Below are 19,176 nucleotides of genomic sequence, written 5' to 3' on the forward strand. Positions count from 1 at the left end.
AGGTCAAAAGTCAATTTTTTTTTATTTCAAAGCGGCGCAATAGGGGGCATTGTGTTTCTGACGAACACATTTCTTGTTTCTTTCTTTTTTTTAATTCTTGTTTTATACCTATAAAACATAATAAATATATAATGTTATACTTGTTTTATAATATAATTAAATATGCTTCTTAGACAATATCACATGACAGCATAATTGTATAATTTTTATGTCTTCAAAACCCATTTTTTGTACGTTAATTGTATTATATGAAATTAGTGATATTGTTGCAAAAATTAATCGAGAAAGAAAATCAATACCGGGGTAGTAAAGTATCAATGGATAGTGGGTTTTATTCCCAGCCATGTCACATAAGGTATGTGTGAATGGGTTATCATTAATGCCAACAAAATGTATAATGTCAGGATGCAATTCACACTCTCAGCTACCTGTATCAATTATCTCTTACTCAACTGATCTAGCCCGGGGACCAGTACAATTACAGGTGTTGTATCAAAAATTGTATATATGAAGATTAAACATTATAAAATTTGATCTGAAATTCATCCGTACAAAGGATTCACGTGGTTTAAATTTGGGTAGGTTTGTGCAATGTGGTTGAAGGGGTCGCCATGTGGAAGTAACGGCCTAGTAACTGGGAGGTCATGGGTGTGATCCCAATTGTGGGAGCGTTCTTAGATCTATCCCAAAGACACCAAGTACTGGTTCTACCCAGGATACAGACTCGGGACTCTTGAGTGTTTCAATAACCTTTAGACTAGCCACTTTCACTTCAATCAAGCTTAAATAAATGTGTTTCAAGTGAAACTTAATGTGGTAGTTCTTCAATTCCAGGTATGGGACACAGGAAAGGGCTACTCGACTGAGCAGCTTTACCAGACCGGCTATGCCTTGCTAGCAGCTACACTCCTCACAACGGCTGGGCTTATGTGTCTGTAACCTAGGAATATTGCTCAAGACTTTGTGGAGATAATTTTCACCCTATCAGTCTTTGCCATGACTATGAGATACGGAAATTTAATGTGGTCTAGAACAGTAGAAATCAGATATGTGTACATAATGAGACGTGTTCTTGGAAAACTGGGATTCATGCATGACCGTAAAGTGTCGTCCCAGAATAGCCTTTGCAGTGCGCACAGGCTAATCAGGGACATCTCTTTCCGTCTTAATTGGTTATCCCTAAAAAGAGGCCTCCTTATGAAAATGCAATTAAAGTGGAGAGATGATTATCGTGTAAAGAGTAACAAGCTAACCTGTGATGGCACTTTATATGCATTGATTGGACCACTTTATATGCATTGATTGGACCACTTTATATGCATTGATTAGACCACTTTATATGCATTGATTAGACCACTTTATATGCATTGATTAGACCACTTTATATGCATTGATTAGACCACTTTATATGCATTGATTAGACCACTTTATATGCATTGATTAGACCACTTTATATGCATTGATTAGACCACTTTATATGCATTGATTAGACCACTTTATATGCATTGATTAGACCACGTTATATGCATTGATTAGCCAAGTATTCCCAGAGCAAGGTTTTTATGATGGTCAGGCTAGCAAATATTTAACATGATGATTACCAGTTTTACTTATAATTATTTGGGTTAGTGGATTAAAATAATGAATTTAAACATTGTATTATTTGAAATCTGTATAATATTATGTTATATTTTATTGGCACCAAATGTAAACGGTTATATTTTCTTATTTGTTTATATGAATTTATGCTTGCATTTTCATATATTATTATTTGATTTATACATACCGGTAATTTTCAATTTGTCTCTACACTGATATTATTTTTTTATTGATGTACTTGTTTATGGTTATGGCAACTAAATCTCGTGATAATATCTTGTACAAAAATTGCATAGAGCAATTTTGTAGCACAAGTATTGCATTTTACAAATTTGCTGACATTCATTCAGGGAGTATACATGCTATACATATTGTCACATACCTCTTTGTTTATTTACTTGATGCCTATGAGTCAGTATTACAGAGATAATATTATTTATAGTACAAGTGAATGTTTGAACCATATAAAGTTGTTAGGTAGTTCCTGTGTTGTGTTGTTATTGTATCTCTGGATTAAATACCTGTAGTCTTTCTTAAAGATCAAACGTATGAAACTGGTCCAGACAATTATGCGCTAAGAAATGGCCTTATACTATAATGATAAATGGCCAAATACTATAACAATAAATGGCCAAATACTATTCTGATAAATGGAAAATACTGTTATGATAAATGACCCAATACTATTATGATATTACAGCCAAGTACTGTTATGATAAATGGCCCAATACTAATAGGATAAATGGTCAAATAATATTATGATAAATGGCCAAATACTATTATGATAATCACTAAAGACTATTGTGATAATTGGTCAACTACTATTATGATCAATGGTCAAATACTATTATGATAAATGGCCAAATACTATCATGATCAATTGCCAAATACTATTCTGATCCATGACCAAATACTATAATGATAAATGGCCAAATACAATGATAAACGGCCATACACTATTACGAAACATGGCCGAATAGTATTATGATAAATGGCCAAATACTGTTATGATAAATGGCCAAATACTCTTATGATAAATGGCCAAATACTATAATGATAAATGACCTCATACTATTATAATAAATGGCTGAATACTATTTTAATAAATGGCCAAATAATAAAATCATCAACGACCAAATGTTATAATGATAAATGGACAAATACTGTTATGATAAGTAGCTAAATACTACTATGATAAAAATATTAAGATACATGGCCTTATTTTTAGCGAGGCTGTTTTTGGAGAAAACCCGAGCTATTGTCATAGCCAGCTCGTCGTCTGCCGTAGGCGTCGTGCTAAAACCTTAACATTGGCCATAACTTTTTAAATATTGAAGATAGCACATTGATATTGGCATGCATGTGTGTGTCATGGAGCTGCACATTTTGAGTGGTAAAATATCAAGGTGAACATCATCCTTTAAGGGTGCAAAAAACAAAGTAACGGGAAGTAATAAGCTTTAAATGGACATAGTTATCTGACCTGCCCAGGTATATATTTTTGTTAAATAAATCAAAGCGGCGCAGTATAGGCGGCATTGTGTTTCTGACAAACACATTGTCGTAAAAGGTCAAGGTCATCCTTTACGGTCTACGGTAAAAAATACAGATTTAAGGGAAGTAATAAGCGTTAAAAAGGGAGAACATTATTCAATATTGAACATAGCCACTTTATATATTTGGCATGCATGATAAATTCTGATAAATGGAAAATACTGTTATGATAAATGGCCCAATACTATTATGATATTACGGCAAAATACTGTTATGATAAATGGCCCAATACTATTATGATAAATGGCCAAATACTATTACTTTTGGTGTGTTAGGCAAAAAATGTCTACAGTTATGGAGCAGTTTTTCTGTGTCTCTCAAGCTATTGAAATCACACTTGATTTATGTCACCATCCTGAAGTTTAAAGAGCAAGAAACGTTTTTAATGTGCATTGATTCACACATGTGTTTGTAAAATATGTGCACTTGACCCTAGCTATTTGTATGGCAGAGGCATAATTTTTTATGTTTGTGGAGTAAACTACTTCAAAAGTCCTCTAGCGAGGAATTTAATCTTGACATTTAAATAGCCATGAAGTGTTGATGTTCTAGACACTGTTATGCCCTGAGATCCACTTGTTTCATTCATTGTTAATTGCCATTCAATTAAGGCAGATGCATAACATTTTGTAAGTTTTAGGCGCAAACCACTTTAACATTTCTCAAGCGATTCTAGGGAAAATAGTAAATAAAGCAACGTCACTAGAAAGTTAAGAATTTTTTCATGAGCAGTGATCCGTTTATTTCTAAGTTCTGTGCCTTTGAGGCTGCAATTCGCATGAGAGAGTTGGGCATTGGTATTTTTAGTCACTATTTTTACAAAAACTCATTTATATTAGTTTTTGTACAGGAATCAAGTTGACTATGTGCTTGGTAATCACACTAAAACTCCAGCACTGTTCTTATTAAACTGCATTTTTCAATTAGCTTGTGAACACATATGTACACATATCTGCTTGTGAAATAGCTGCACAAAACAAACATATTAGTCATCATGTTAGTTATCACAATTTGTAACTTAATTTTTTAATTTACACATGCCATTCACTATGTACTGAAATCAACTTAATATTCAGCAGTTGCAGCTTTCGAAACTGTAATTACAGGTTTCATTCCTTTCCTGGTATTGCCCATTCAGTTGAAGTATATGGGCTGGCTTTTGTTAGTGTAATCTATACCTAATAGTCATTTATACACAATAAAGTGGTTTAGATTAATATAATTCTCACTTAATTAACCCATAACAACTTAGATACGTATTTTGACGCATTTGCAGTCACTTAGAAACTTAAATTAAATTTAAGACCTTTCTTACTTGATTCAAGTTATAAAAGGCTTCATTTCCAATCCTACTAATTTAAAATTTAACTGTCATATCACAAAACAATATAATCACAAAATAAACCATCCTATTAACAATCAAATACATAGACAAATGAATACAAGATATCTAGGATTTCTTAATTAAACAAAATACTTTAACAACAGTTCAAATTCAAACTAACAGTAAAATGGATGAATAGAAAGAATGGAGTGACAGATTGCGAAGCTGATAAAATACGTAAAACCACCAGTGACCATATTAAATATGTGAAGTACTGTACTTATGGTTTGTAATATGAGTTAGATATTACATGTATATCAATCTTATGAATATAAACATCTATTAAAGAAATACTGATTAAGAAAAACTATTTTAGTATAAAAATTGCTTATCGATGAACAAAAATTACTAACAAGCATATTGTAACTATTTGCTTTCTTTGTTGAAAAACATGTGAACTGAACTACCGATGCAAAATTAGACCTTAAATCAATCTTATGAATAAATACATCTATAAAATGCTAGTAAAGAAATATAGGATCTGGCACTCGTTGTCATATCATACCATATTTTATTAAACGAGTTCAGGAATTTTGTTAGTAAGCGAGCCTTTGGCGAGCTTACTAATGAATTTTCTGGACGAGTTAAATAAAATATGGTATGATATGACAATGAGTGTCAGATCTTTTTTATCACATGCTTTTAAATGAGCAAATGAAATAAATATTTACGCAAACATAATGATAAATCACGAATATTGTTTACATTTCATGAAGTCATTTGACGTTGCAACGTCATTTCAGCAAACTAACAAAATGCGATTGGTCAATAAACGAAAACTAAGCCAATGAAAACGCTTAAAAATGTTGTATTTCACTAGTGTAATATAAAAAAATATGTAATGGTTGTATTACATGGGAAACAGGGTATAGCATTTGATAAAAACAATTATAGTATAAATATAGCCTCTTTGAATAAAAGTATCAATTACCAAACATTACAAACCAGCATATAACAATTTGCTTTTAATGTGTAAAAAACATGTGAACTACATTGTATTATAAATAGCGATGGATTGTATTACATGTACAAACATTATACATTAATATCAATCATGCTAAATAAAAATAGCCTTTTTGAATAAAAATAGCAATAGACAAAATCTAATCACCGGCATATCACAATTTTCTTTGAATGTGAAAAATACATGATAAAAATAAACATAAAAATAACATATCATATAACAGATAGGATCATGCGAGTACCAGAACATGCAAATATGGCAGCGTCTTACAATTTTTGTTCAGGATACATCCATGATATTTTACATTACAATATGAACATTACATCCAGAGGAACATGAATACACATTTTTTTACATATTATTATTTACATTTAACAAGAAATAAAATTGTAAAAATCATATCACAATACAGGCATCTTTTAACTAGACAAATTACAAATATCTTTTCAAACGGCACAACCTTTGTACAATTGTGCATAATCATATTGCAGATTACAAATTAACTACATTTTCTTTCTGTTTCTCAACAAAACCAATTATAAAATTTTGTTGGGAAACAGAAAGAAAATGTAGTTAATTTGTTAAAACAAACTTTGAAAAAGCCTATTTAGGCGAAATATATTAGACAAGAGTGGAATTTGTTCTGTGTAAATTTATATTTATCCCTACTGGATACAAAACTGAGTAGTAAAAATAAATAATTAATTCCAAATACCAGTATTTCACTTTGGTGAAATAGGAACACCAATAAATATTTGTTATGCAAGACAAACCAGAATTTGGAGTTGAATAAACTAATAACAATATCTTTTAATGAAACTATGATGTAAAATGTGCTGACTATAAAACACAACTGACAATTTCTTATATCAAAATCTAACAAATTCTTTCATGACCATTTAATCTATCCATGTTTTCAAGACATGATTTTTGTAAACCAGACAATCCAGAAATGTTGGCTGGTACCAGAGGCAGAAAATATACGCCAAAGTTACATTATACATAACACAATAAAATCCTCATGCCTTAACATACGTGAATGTATGAATATTATTTGCAAAAATTTCAAAGCTAGATGATGTCTGGTAATATAGATTTGACAAGAGACAAAATGCGTGTTTCTATTTTGTGTGTAACAATATATTCAATGTGAATTTCCCGAAGCAATATCCAAACATTAACAAGCAAACACGAGATTGGCTTTATCAATTATTGATGGATTAACTTTATTTTATAATATATTTGTTGATTTTGAGTGTTTATGGGGCTTTAATAATGCTCTTAACATGATCGAAATCAAGACCTTCCATTTGCGAGGCTTGATGCCTGTCGATGAGGGGATGGAAATTGTGACCTACCAATAAAATGGCTAAGTGGCCAATGGACAGTTGGTCCAAAGCAAGACCTTCCATTGGCAAAGCTTGGTGCCTATCTCTAAGTGGATGGAAACTGTGACCTTGCAGTCGCAAGGCTAAGTGGCCCACGGACAGGAGATCGAAATCAAGACCTTCCATTTGCAAGGCCTGCAGGTGCCAGTCGATGAGGGAATGGAAATTGTGACCTCAAAATCGCAAGGCTAAGTTGCCAATGGAAAGGGAAGCACAATCAGGGCCAATATTTACCAACCCATTTTTAGACTTCAGAATAAAGAATAGACTTGGAACCAATATCAGTATTCGAATATATACAGGCCTCCACTGGTGATTATGTCATGAACAAACTGTTGTATGAAGAATGATATAGGTAGGTGTTTAAAGCCAAGTTTGACTCAAAATTCAAGCAATTCTATACTTTATCCATTTAAAGAATATTATTTAGTCTTAGACTTAAGTCTAAGAATTGTTTGGTGAATACTGGCCCAGCTCTTCCTAGGTGCAAGGCATGGTGGCTATCATATCATCAATGTTGACGTGATCATAAATATTGTATGTGACTAGTCGTCTAATCTGTAATGATCCTCATTTTGTTTCTTATGGTTGATGATGCAGTCATATAAAAACATTTCACCCACTATTGAAACCTGAAGATAAAAATATACATGTAAGCTGCGTAAGTATATATTGAACTATGTTTTCATTTCTCTGAGATAAATATACAAAACATATCACTTCAAACCATTTTTTGTAGCAGTTCTGAACAATGATAGATTATATTTTGACGAATAAAATCAAAATTGTTCGTAGTAGTACAAAACAATGAAAGATGATATTTCAAGTAGTAAAATCATAATAACACTTTAAAACTGTATGTAATTATACCAAAATGTAAGTAACACATTCATGAACCAAAACAATTACTTTTAATTATATAATATATTCAAGGACAAAACTGATCAAGTGCGGTTCATGTCAGGTAAACACATAACTTTTACTCTATGGGGCTCATTCACAGGTCAGATTTGGAATCTCTGCTGTAAAATGAGATTTTAAATGAATTAAAGGGAGGCAAATGCTGTAATAAAAAGGACATGCATAAAAGGTAGTTGTTTCCCTTGTTTGAACCATGCTAAATCCTTAAAATGCCTATTTCCAGTAACTGTGACCTTCACCTGTGACCTTGACCTTTGACCTAGTGACCTCAAAATCAATAGGGGTCATCTGCGCGTCATGATCAATGTACCTATGAAGTTTCATGATCCTAGCCCCAAGCGTTCTTGAGTTATCATCCGGAAACCACCTGGTGAACGGACTGACGGACCGACCGACCTACCAACATGAGCAAAGCAATATACCCCCTCTTCTTCGAAGGGAGGTATAATAATTTTATGAATCTATATTATTAAGCACAGATAGAAGACAGCAAGTATTCTCTATTTTGATCAAAATTATTCTTTGGAGAATACCCTGGGTCGCTGGGTTAAATTTGACCTAATTTGGCTCAAAATTAAATTTTTCCCCTGAAAGGTCACAGGGGCAGGTCCACCTGATAGATGCACTCTATACAGAGGCTAGTGAACAGGTAAATAAACTTTTAAATACACGGACTGCAAGTATTTACCCCTTTCTTGTTAGCCTGAAGGATTTTGTTTGTTGATAGATCAAACTCCAGCTTCGAGGCTATCAGTAGACTGAAAACAGCTTTTGTTCCTGCAACAAAATAATCTTGAAATGTTTTTTTTAGCACCAACAATATTAAATATCTACTTTTTTGTATTCTAGTAACATACATTCTTTTAACCGATTTATGCCTAGTGTCTAGAAAAAAGGCCTTGGCAAACAGCGTAGACCCAGATGAGACACCGCATGATGCAACGTCTCATCAGGGTCTTCACTGTTTGCTTAAAGGAATTTCTGTAAGAAATATTCTAAATATAAAAATTGATATACTAGACATCCCTAATTTTGGAAATAAATTGATCCAATTTAGAAGGATGGGAGAGTCCACTAGGCTTAAATGGGTTAAAGTTGTAGCTAACTTATATTTGATTTTAACTTGGAAGTACATTGGATTTAGCATGTATTTAATGCCATTATATCTACTATATTTACTCAAATACAGCAATATTCATTGTTAAGCTTACATTAATCTACAAAACACTTGTTTAAATATAAATTTTCTCACATAAATATTGTTTAGCTTATGCTCAAATGTACACAATTTCCTGTAATTGTTCATTCGCTTCTACCAATAGCTGTTATAAAATATGCTAAAGTCCATTAATTCTATTTAAGTGTATGTTTTTTCTCCATGGGTTAAAGTTTTAGTGTATATTAACACCCATAAATTCATGAACCTACATTTTACCTCGTTAGTTATTTTTGTACTGTTAAAACCTGCGTACCTTCTTGGCATTTATTTACCCCATATAATTAGCCCACACATAAATTCTTTTTCTTTGTGAATTTTTTTGTTTATTTAAATATCATAAAAAGCTTTTTTCCTTATATACATGTCCCCTTACACACAATGTATTTATTTCTCTGACACATCAGTTACCTATTGTTTCTGTGTTTATAATCAGTCACCTATAACTGCGTTACATGATATAACATGACTAACCTATTGTTGCGCCATGTGATTTGACCAGGGCCGTCATACCGGCCTGGGTGTTCTGGAAAGTCCCTGTGAACTGAATTTTGTATCCATCCAATGTGCTGCAATAAAACGAATGGTAATATATACACATATAGCAAAATATGCATATGACAGAGTGACATTTATAAATATTCAATGTGTTACCAGTCAAAAATTCCATTTTAAAGTTGTCTCTTTTGTGTGCATAGTTGTTTTTAACCTATTTTCTTTCCTGTACATTGAGTTTCTTGGTAGTGGTTTCTTTCCCGCTTGAACCACCTCAGCGCAGAGATCTGAGCTCAGTTCTATCAGATACCTGCCACCATTATACATTACCTGATGATAATTTATTCAAATATAAGCTATTGTTCGTAAATATTATTTATTTAATGCTTTCACGTTGTTTATAGAGAAATATTAGAGAATTAAAACCGGTAATTCAATGTAACATTTTGTTAAGGACATTACCCCAAGTGGTAGCCTGTAAATATTCACACGCGGAACATATCTTTCTTGGTTCTCAGACTATTTTTTGTTCTTAAGTCAAATAATGGGTTGGTAAATAAGGGCCCTGTGGTAGCTTATCGCGTTTACAAAAGTCTTTATCAATATGATTTCCATGACTATAGTAGCAGTTAAATAACCCATTTTCTTCAGACTCGCACCCTTATTGCCGCTACACAGACCTTGGTGAAGGCATTGCCACAGCCTGGTCATGCTTGTTTTTTAACATCTCAGTGTCTGTTAATTCGTCTATCGTAAGCTTTCCTCTCTTCTTCTTCCCTTTGCCTTTCTTGCCTTCTGCTGTGCTACCAGCAGCCGATATTGGTTTTGGGGGTGACTACAATATGAAAAGCTGATAAAAAAATCCACTTTCCAGATTTTTAACGAATCAACATTATTATATTTGGTTATATAATGTGACCATTCGAGAGAAATTAGCTTAATGATACTTCAAACTTTCTGATATAATATATTTACACATTTCCATGTTTAAAAAGCGCCATCAGTTTTAGAAATTTCACATGATCACATTTTGCTCATGAATTCATTTTAATACGGGAATATATGTTTTAATTTAGGTGAAATCTCATTAACAATTCTGACAGAACTAGCTGACCAAAACAACGGTAACCTGCTTAATATGTATGGGATGTGGAATGTGAAAATGGCGTTTAATGCCTGTGCGTAAAGTGTCAGCCCTTATAAGGGGCTAACCTGGGCCGACACTTAACGCACATGCATTAAAGCCCCTTTTCACAGAGCTTCACTCATATATTTGATTTATCCCAATTTGCCCATTAGCTCATTTTGATATAGGAAATTTGAATAAGTATTATAAACAGTTTGAAAGAAATGCCTCAAGCCATTTCTGAGGAACAAGTGTACCCAAAATGTTCAACATAACAAGCACACTGATCCATTTCATCGGATCTTGAATAAAGGTGACATTTTAAGAAAGACAAGCTTAACCCATTTCTGCTCAGAAGAAAAGTGAACATGGCTTTATGCTGCAACCAGAATAAAACTGGCAGACTGTTCAGCTTTATGCTGGTTGCTGCTCTTCAGACCATTGGATAAGAAATGAAACCTTTAAAATTTGAATCTAGCAAGAGAGGTCTTAAACAAGGGCTGTTTGTAAAACATGCATGCCCCCCATATGGGCTGTCAGTTGTAGTGGCAGCCATTGTGTGACTACGTTTTTTGTCACTGTGACCTTGACCTTTGACCTAGTGACCTCAAAATCAATAGGGGTCATCTTCCAGTCATGATCAATGTACCTATGAAGTTTCATGATCCTAGGCGTAAGCGTTCTTGAGTTATCATCCGGAAACCATCTGGTGGACAGACATACAGACATATGGACGGACGGACCGACCGAAATGTGCAAAAGAATATACCCCCTCTTCTTCGAAGGGGGGCATAATTATATACGATTTTCTCTGGGACTGAGAAAGTGTAATGGTATCTGTGTGGTAAAAGGTAAAATCCTACGGTGTATTTGAATTCTCCAGCATTCGGCTGATAGTGGACGATGTACTGGGGCAGAATGTGATACTTGTTGAAGATGACAAGCTCTTTCTTGCAGGGAGACACGTGGGAATCATAACCTTTCATCAGGGAATGCCCGTGAATAAGCTTCGTACACTGATAGGCCTGAAATAGACTTTATCATTTAAGTGACTATTGATTAATCAATAAATGTTGCCATTCAATGCAATAATATTTAAGCAGCACTCTGGGAAAACGGGTTTAATGCATAAGTGTAAAGTTTCATCCCAAACTAGCCTGTTCAATCTGCACATTTTAATCAGGGATGACACTTTCTGTCTAAACTGGATTTGAGCTAGGAAGAGACTTCATTCAAACAAAAGAAACCCTTAAAAATAGAAGGTGTTGTCCTGTATTATCTGGTGAAGACTGCACAGGCTAATCTGAGATGATACTTTACGTAGATGCATTAAGCCTCGATTTCCCACATTGGGTCATTTTTACTTAGCTCCATTGATTGAAGCTTTTCTGCACTCCCCCACCTTAACCACCCCACAATAATGATCTTTATTAACACAGGGATATAAATAGCCATAAGCACAGAACTGTTGTCCTTGGCCCCTTGCTGAGACCCTATCATTTTTTAATAGAAAACTTCTTTGTTCACAACTAAAGCAGTACTGAAAAAAACAGTGTGGGATACTCCTTTCAAAAAGTAAAAATATAATGCATTCAAGAATCTGTTCTTTTTATCACAATCTTAACTTAATAATAAATGTCCTCTTGATTGGAAGAAGAGTCAACATGCATTATGTGTATCAGCCATTTTTATGTAGGCAAGTACCTTGCAAATCAGGAAATATAATAGCAAAACCCCCTGAAATCGGTTACATCCGCAAGAGAAATCTGCAAGTTGGGAATAATGAGTCATTTTAATTTATTAGCACTTAATTTAATAAACCTATTTACATAATCTTTTACATGCCTTTTTGCTTCAAATGTTCAATTTTAGTGCTCATTTCAATTGTTCACTTGCAGAAAATGGAACAAAATTGACTACTGTCCTTGCTTTTGGAAATATTTCAAGACAGCAATTGGGATTTATTTTTCCTCAATTAGGAATGTGCCTTTTACAGGTACTTTATAATAAAAGGAAAAAAATACTGTGTCAAATAAATACAAGTCAGAAACTGACATAAAATGTAAGTCATTGTCAGTGAAATAATATTCAAAGCAAATCAAAATATCTCCTTTTCATCTTTCTTAAAATTAACAAATTAGCAATGATAGACTTTCCTTTATATCATATATGTATAGCTGAAAATATGAAAAGGACTAGAATTCTGCCAACATTGGTTGGACCAAAAAGAACACTTTTGAATTTAGTGTAGGAACCTGTGAAATAAGTTCAAAGTCTACCAACCTAGACAAAAGGCTTTCATTTTTCAGCATATATAGTTGCTGATTCATAGTGAAAAAAACCAACGGCCACAATACTGCCAAAATTGGTCAATGCACAATTCCTAAATAAACAATCACATACACATTCATGTATCATCTGTTCAATGTATAATTTTATTGGTGTCAATCTGTCAATAAATAAATCTAAATTTGCTGTTTATTTACAAAGAAGCATCTCAGAATTGAATTGTTTCTAAAGTACGCCCACTTCAATTGAACATCATCAACAAATGTTATTGAGTCTCGTCTTGGAAAAACAGGGCTTAATGCAGGTACATAAAGTGTTGTACGAGATTAGCCTGCACAGTCAACACAGGCTGATTAGGAAGGCACTTTCTGCCTACACTAAATTTTCTTTTAGAACAGACTTCTTTTAAAATACAATTCCATATAAAACGTACAGTGTCATCCCTGTTTAGCCTGTGCCCACTGCACATGCTGGTCTGGGACGCCACTTTACGCACGTGCACCTAATCCAGTTTCCCCAGAACAAGGCTTAATTGAAACATCAACAACAAGTTTTTATACTTTGCCCTGTAGAACTTGACAGAGCAGCAGTTGGGTTGCGCCCTTGATGTAACCCATAGAGTAGGCGGGGTATTCACTGAAGTAGACACCCTTTCCATACCAGCCAGTGTCTTTACGATGCGCATGGACGTTGTCCCCTGAAGCATTCAAATGAAACACTTAAATGTGGTATTATAAATGTTCACTTTTAATTTAGCTTTGCTCTGGGAAGACTGGGCAAATGTGCACATGTGCATAAAGAGTCGTCCCTGATTAGCCTGTGCAGTCTGCTCAGGCTAATGAGGGACACAACTTTCTGCTGTTATTGTAGTTTTGTTAAAATGGGAGTCTGTTATAAAAAAATTCCTGACTAGGCGGAAAATGACCACCCTGATTAAAACTTAATTCACATGCATTTCATCCATTTCACAGAACGAGGCCCAAATACTGAAACATTATATTAATGTTCATTTATAGTAAACATTTTTCGCTATTCAACACAATGTTGACCACTATTTATCACTAACAATATATGTTATAACTATTTGTATTTGTAGTGAGAATGCGAGAACACATTACAGCATCACTGTAAAGGAAGACAAATATTGTTTACAAAAGCTCTTGACATAATGACAACATGTAAATAGCATTCTATTGGTGACAAGAATACTTTCGTCAGATCCCTATGCCAACACATGATAACTACAAACGCCAACAAATACACTAAGACACTAATAAGGATGTTTTCATTGTCAATATATTTGTATATTAATTATTATTGTGTTTAATTTAAAACCCTTCAATACTAAGGATATAAGCTCAGAACATGAACATTGACTACAGGGAATTAACTCTGTAAATCCTAAAGCCAGAGTTATGGTTCTCAAACTTCTCCTTAAAGCCCCCCATCATGATATGTTGTTCCATTTGAATCCCTTTAATACTTCCTGCGTAAGGCTCTGCACAAAAAAAGCACAGACAGACAGACAGACAGACGGGTGAAAAGTTGAAAGGACCGTCTTTGTGATCACTATTTGCCTCCCATTTTTGGAATACAATTAACAAGTTTGGGTTTTCTGGAATGTTGCATTTTAAATGTATTATGTGTCACATGGATATACTCATTATAAAAATATTTCTCCACTGTATATACATGTTCTCTATTGTTAACTCTATTATCAGCTATACATGTATTTTCAAACCAAACAATTATATGTTCAAAATCCGTCCTCAGGAACATTTTACTCCATCTCAAAGCGATGAGTAGGAATTTCTCTTCAAAGATGATAACTAACTCCATAAAGCCAAATATGCATTGTACTTCAACAAAATACATCATTCCTTCATGTCGAAAAGCAAACACAGCTAATAAAGTTAAAGGCATAGTAAACTGTATTTTACTTAAACAATCTAATTGACCCGCACTCTGAGAAAAGGGGATCTAACGCAGCATGTGCATGAAGTGTCGTCCCACATTACTCAGTTACCCGTGCTGTCTGCACAGGCTTATTAGAGACAACACTTCCAGTTTTATGACATTTTTCGTTTTAAGAACTTCTCTTCTTATCAAAAATCCAGTTAAGGCATAAAGTGTCGTCCCTGATTAGCCTGTGCAGACTGCACAGGCTAATCTGAGATGACACTTAACACACATGCATTCAACACCACATTCTCAGAGCGTGTCCCATTTGTATTTACACACACCAGGTATTTTTAATCCAGTCTCACATATAGGCTTGATATTCGTTTCCATTGTGCCGTGAAACGCCAACACAGGGTAGGAAAACTCCTCCCCATGTTTCTTTTTTAAGCTTTCTCGACATTCCCTAAGAGAAAAAGGTAAAGGTTAAAGGTTTAAAGTTTAATTTTTATAGTCTATTGATGAGGGTTCATCTTCAGACCACTTTTACATTTAACCCTTTCCCACATAAAAAGCAAAGTGATAATGGCTTTGCAACCAGCATAAAACCAGAACAGCCTGCTAGTAATTCGCAGTCTGTTCAGGTTTTATGCTGTTTGCTGCTCATCAATATCTATCTAAGGGTTAGAAATGAAGCCTTTAAATTTGAATTTAGAAAGACAGGTCTTTAACTAAATTCAACTTTCTATGTGACTACAAATGCGTCAAAATCTGTATCTAAGAGGTAAAGGGTTAACCCCACAATCACTGGGATATAGGTTGTCCGTTTAAACTCAGCCACAATACATTGGATTATTTCCCTCAAATGTATCCATTTTAACACCTGGGTAGAGAGGAGCATGCCTGGGATTAACTTTTTGCCCAGAAAAAGAAGGGTTTGAGCAGAAATTCAAACCAGGGACCTTCTGATTCTTATGACCAGCGTCCAACAACTAGACCACAATTCCCAAAAGTAATAAATTTAAGAGTTAATTTCCATCTTATAAAGAAACATGCACGTAAATAAACAAAACATGCCATCTAAAAAACGAAAATTGTCTACTGTTAGATTGACAGTAACTGTCCACAGAAAATGTTTAACTATAATAGTAGCATCAGTTACTAGATGACCACAAAAGCTCACACAATTCAAAGTTCGCACAAGCACTTTACGTGAGATCTTTTCTTAGTCTTAGGCGAAAATGTAAAGGGATGAACTTGGGATGACTGGGCAAAGCTGATTGGCTAAATTTGAAAAACTGATTGGCTAACATTTTAAAATAGATTTGTGCTTAGTTGAGATAAGAAATAAAGCAATTTAACTAACCTGAAATGATGCACCAGATCTGGATTAAGGACGTATTCCACTTTCACTAAATTGGTTTTACTGAAATGAAGCCACACACAAACAGTTTGTAAAAATTGAGCATGTACATTTTATTTTAAATAATTACTTAATTAATACATTGTGTACTGAATTTTATACAGTAAGCACATTTGAAATAGTGTAAACAAAAAGCACATGTCGATTAATTACCAATAATTGTTAAAGTATGCTTTTAAGAGAAACGAATGTAATCATTTAAAGATACCATTTAAAGCTAAAATTTAAACAAACTTTGCACAACTAAAAACACATAAATTAACTTTTAATTTTTCCAGCAAAAAAACATTCGTGAATAAGTATTACCGGTAATTCAGAATCATTGATTGATTAGTATTTTTATCAAACAGAGAACATAATGAAATCCTCATGTGATACCCAGGCCTTTAAGTAATGTCTCTGAAACAAGAGAGCCATGGGCGCTAAGGTGTTTCTCTGAGACCCAAATGCACTGAACTTTTCTGAGAAGGTAGAATTCAGAATAATATAAGTACTTTATGATACATGAATATTTAAAGTCTCTATAACGCTCAAAATCAACGAAACTTTCGTAAAGTATTTCGAAAAATAAAGTTAACACCTAAACAATCAGTGTTCTTTATAGCAACAGCCACAATTTCAACGCTAGATGTGGTTAGATTACATAGATTTGTGTAGATACAAAATGCTTGTTTTTATTTATTTGTGGACACAATAAATTCCATGCTTATTTCCTGCGAATATATCTATTCATAAGACACACTAACACTAAAATGGTACCATGTTAAAACCATTATAAAAACGAGCATTCTGTATACACAAACATCTATCTTACCAGACCACATCCGGCGTTGAAATTTCGGCAATTGCCATAAGGAACAATGATTTTTAATTGTTTAGCTTTATTTTACGAAATATTGTACGAAATGTTCGTTGATTTTGAGTAGGAATGTTACTTTAATTTATTGTGAAAACTTTTGATAATTTAATCTTTCCAATAAGGAACATATATATATCCAACCTTTTCATTAATTTATTGGAGACAACTCTGTTAAACTACCCAGTTTGACAGTAGCTGGCTGGGTCACTTCCAAAACTATTAGACTATTTGGCTACTATTGCTTATCATTTTTTAAATGTTGAAACTGTCAACAAATAAACACCTCTTCTTGCACTGCTATACTATGAGACCAGCGATCCCAAAGACTGGGTATTTTATTTACGAGTTAGTAAAAAAGATAATGGTGGAGAACCATGAATACAGAATATGGAAAATAATTCTTTGTAAAATTGGTTTGTGCCACACTTACCCCAAATTGTCATGGGAAAATAATAGACTATGCATAAGTAACATAACTGCAAGCAACATAGTCCACCAAATATCCGCACATAAAACTTATAAACACATCGATAACAATAAAATTTGGCCACAAAGTGCTTTAAAATGAAAACTAGGAATTCTAGGAGGAATTAAATTATATAAACAAACTAGGAGCACTTAATAAAACAACTAGGAAAACTAGGAGCCACTGGAGTCTAAAATCAGCATTTTAGTTTGTTATGGTTTTTTCACATTACTTACAAAAAAACGCAGGCCTTTTAACCGATTTAATAGTAATGCAAGAACAAGTGTAGATTTGTTGACAGTGTTTAAGTTCAGTACGGCACTCACGTCATTCCGGTATTTAGCAGCCTATAAAACTGAGACTCTGCCAGACGGAAGTGGGTCTGGGCTGCAGATCCCTCCTTGTATGACCTTTCTGGGTACAGATCAAAGTACTTGACCTCTTTCCCTTCCAAGGCTTCCTTTTCACCTTCCATCAGCAGGAGACCACCTGCAACCTTTATAATAAGTCCCATATAAGTTCATATAAAACTTAATAGGTATAAGAATGAGCAGGAGACCACCAGCAACCTTCATGAAAAGTCCTACATAAGTTCATGTTAGCCATGATGTGTGAAAAGGGGGTTTAATGCATGTGTGTAATGTGTCATCCCAGATTAGCCTGTGCAGTCTGCACCGGCTACTCAGGGACAACACTTTCTACTTTTATCGTATTTTTTGTTTCTTCTTAGCCAAAATCCAGTTAAGGTGGGAAGAGTCGTCCCTGATCAGCCAGTGGGGACTACACATGCTAATCTGGGAAGACACTTTACACACATGCATTTAATCCCATTTTCACAGAGCATGGCTCATATGAAATTTCATAGGTATAACACATTTCCTGAAAGCTCCCAAAAGAGTGTCAGTCTTTAGTCCAACAACATTACAAAACTTGCTGGAGTGATATGAAATTACTGAATTATTTCTAAGTGAATAACTTTCGAACCCACATAAAATATGTTGGTCTTGTAAGTCGGAAAGATGGTTTCAGGAAAGTCTGCTTAGTCTGGTATAACTCTAATAAATCCATAAACATGCTGAAATACACTGAAGAGATGTTGGAGAGGAATGGGATGAAGTTAAAACTAATTAAATAACTTTTGTACATTTATACAAATTGTATACCATCTTTAATGTATACATTTCAGCTCATTGTATTTTTAAACACAAATTAATTTCTTATTGCATATTATCTTTGTTTATCTAGGAGAGCAACTAGATAATGCTGCAAAAACTTGAATTCCAATTGAAATGGAATTTTAATGGAAGTATTATTTATAAGTATTATTGTCAGGTTTAGATTTTTTGTATAAATAAATGTTAACGTACGGCTTTAGCAAGGTTCTTGCTGGCTCAAATACAATTGTCAACACTTAATCATTGGTTTTGGCTTATAAAACATTATGTGTTCTTATGCATTAAAACAAATCATTAGCATAAGCAGGGTTCCTGCTTGATCAAAAAAGATTTTCACCACTTAATTTTGCCACTCTTAACTCTTTCAGTGCTGGAACCGAATTTTAAAGGCTTTTGCAAACAGTTTGGATCCAGATGA

General features: G+C 33.8%; 3 protein-coding genes across 5 annotated transcripts in view; 2 read left to right on the top strand and 1 right to left on the bottom strand.

Moving 5' to 3' along the window:
• Positions 1-2,079, top strand: part of LOC127855742 (succinate dehydrogenase cytochrome b560 subunit, mitochondrial-like) — a 171,179-nt gene extending 169,100 nt beyond the window's left edge. Inside the window, exon 6 of the mRNA XM_052391539.1 lies at positions 835-2,079. Coding sequence (XP_052247499.1) covers positions 835-939 — 105 coding nt within the window. The 3' untranslated portion in view covers positions 940-2,079. The remainder of the gene's footprint in view (positions 1-834) is intronic.
• The window catches only part of LOC127854541 (tubulin monoglutamylase TTLL4-like), a 724,238-nt gene that overhangs the window by 78,877 nt on the left and 626,185 nt on the right, over positions 1-19,176 (bottom strand). The gene's annotated exons all lie outside the window — the stretch shown is intronic.
• Positions 1-19,176, top strand: part of LOC127855724 (uncharacterized) — a 663,610-nt gene that overhangs the window by 37,082 nt on the left and 607,352 nt on the right. The gene's annotated exons all lie outside the window — the stretch shown is intronic.

Source organism: Dreissena polymorpha, chromosome 13 (assembly GCF_020536995.1).
Source record: "Dreissena polymorpha isolate Duluth1 chromosome 13, UMN_Dpol_1.0, whole genome shotgun sequence".
NCBI classification, from domain to species: Eukaryota; Metazoa; Mollusca; class Bivalvia; order Myida; family Dreissenidae; genus Dreissena; species Dreissena polymorpha.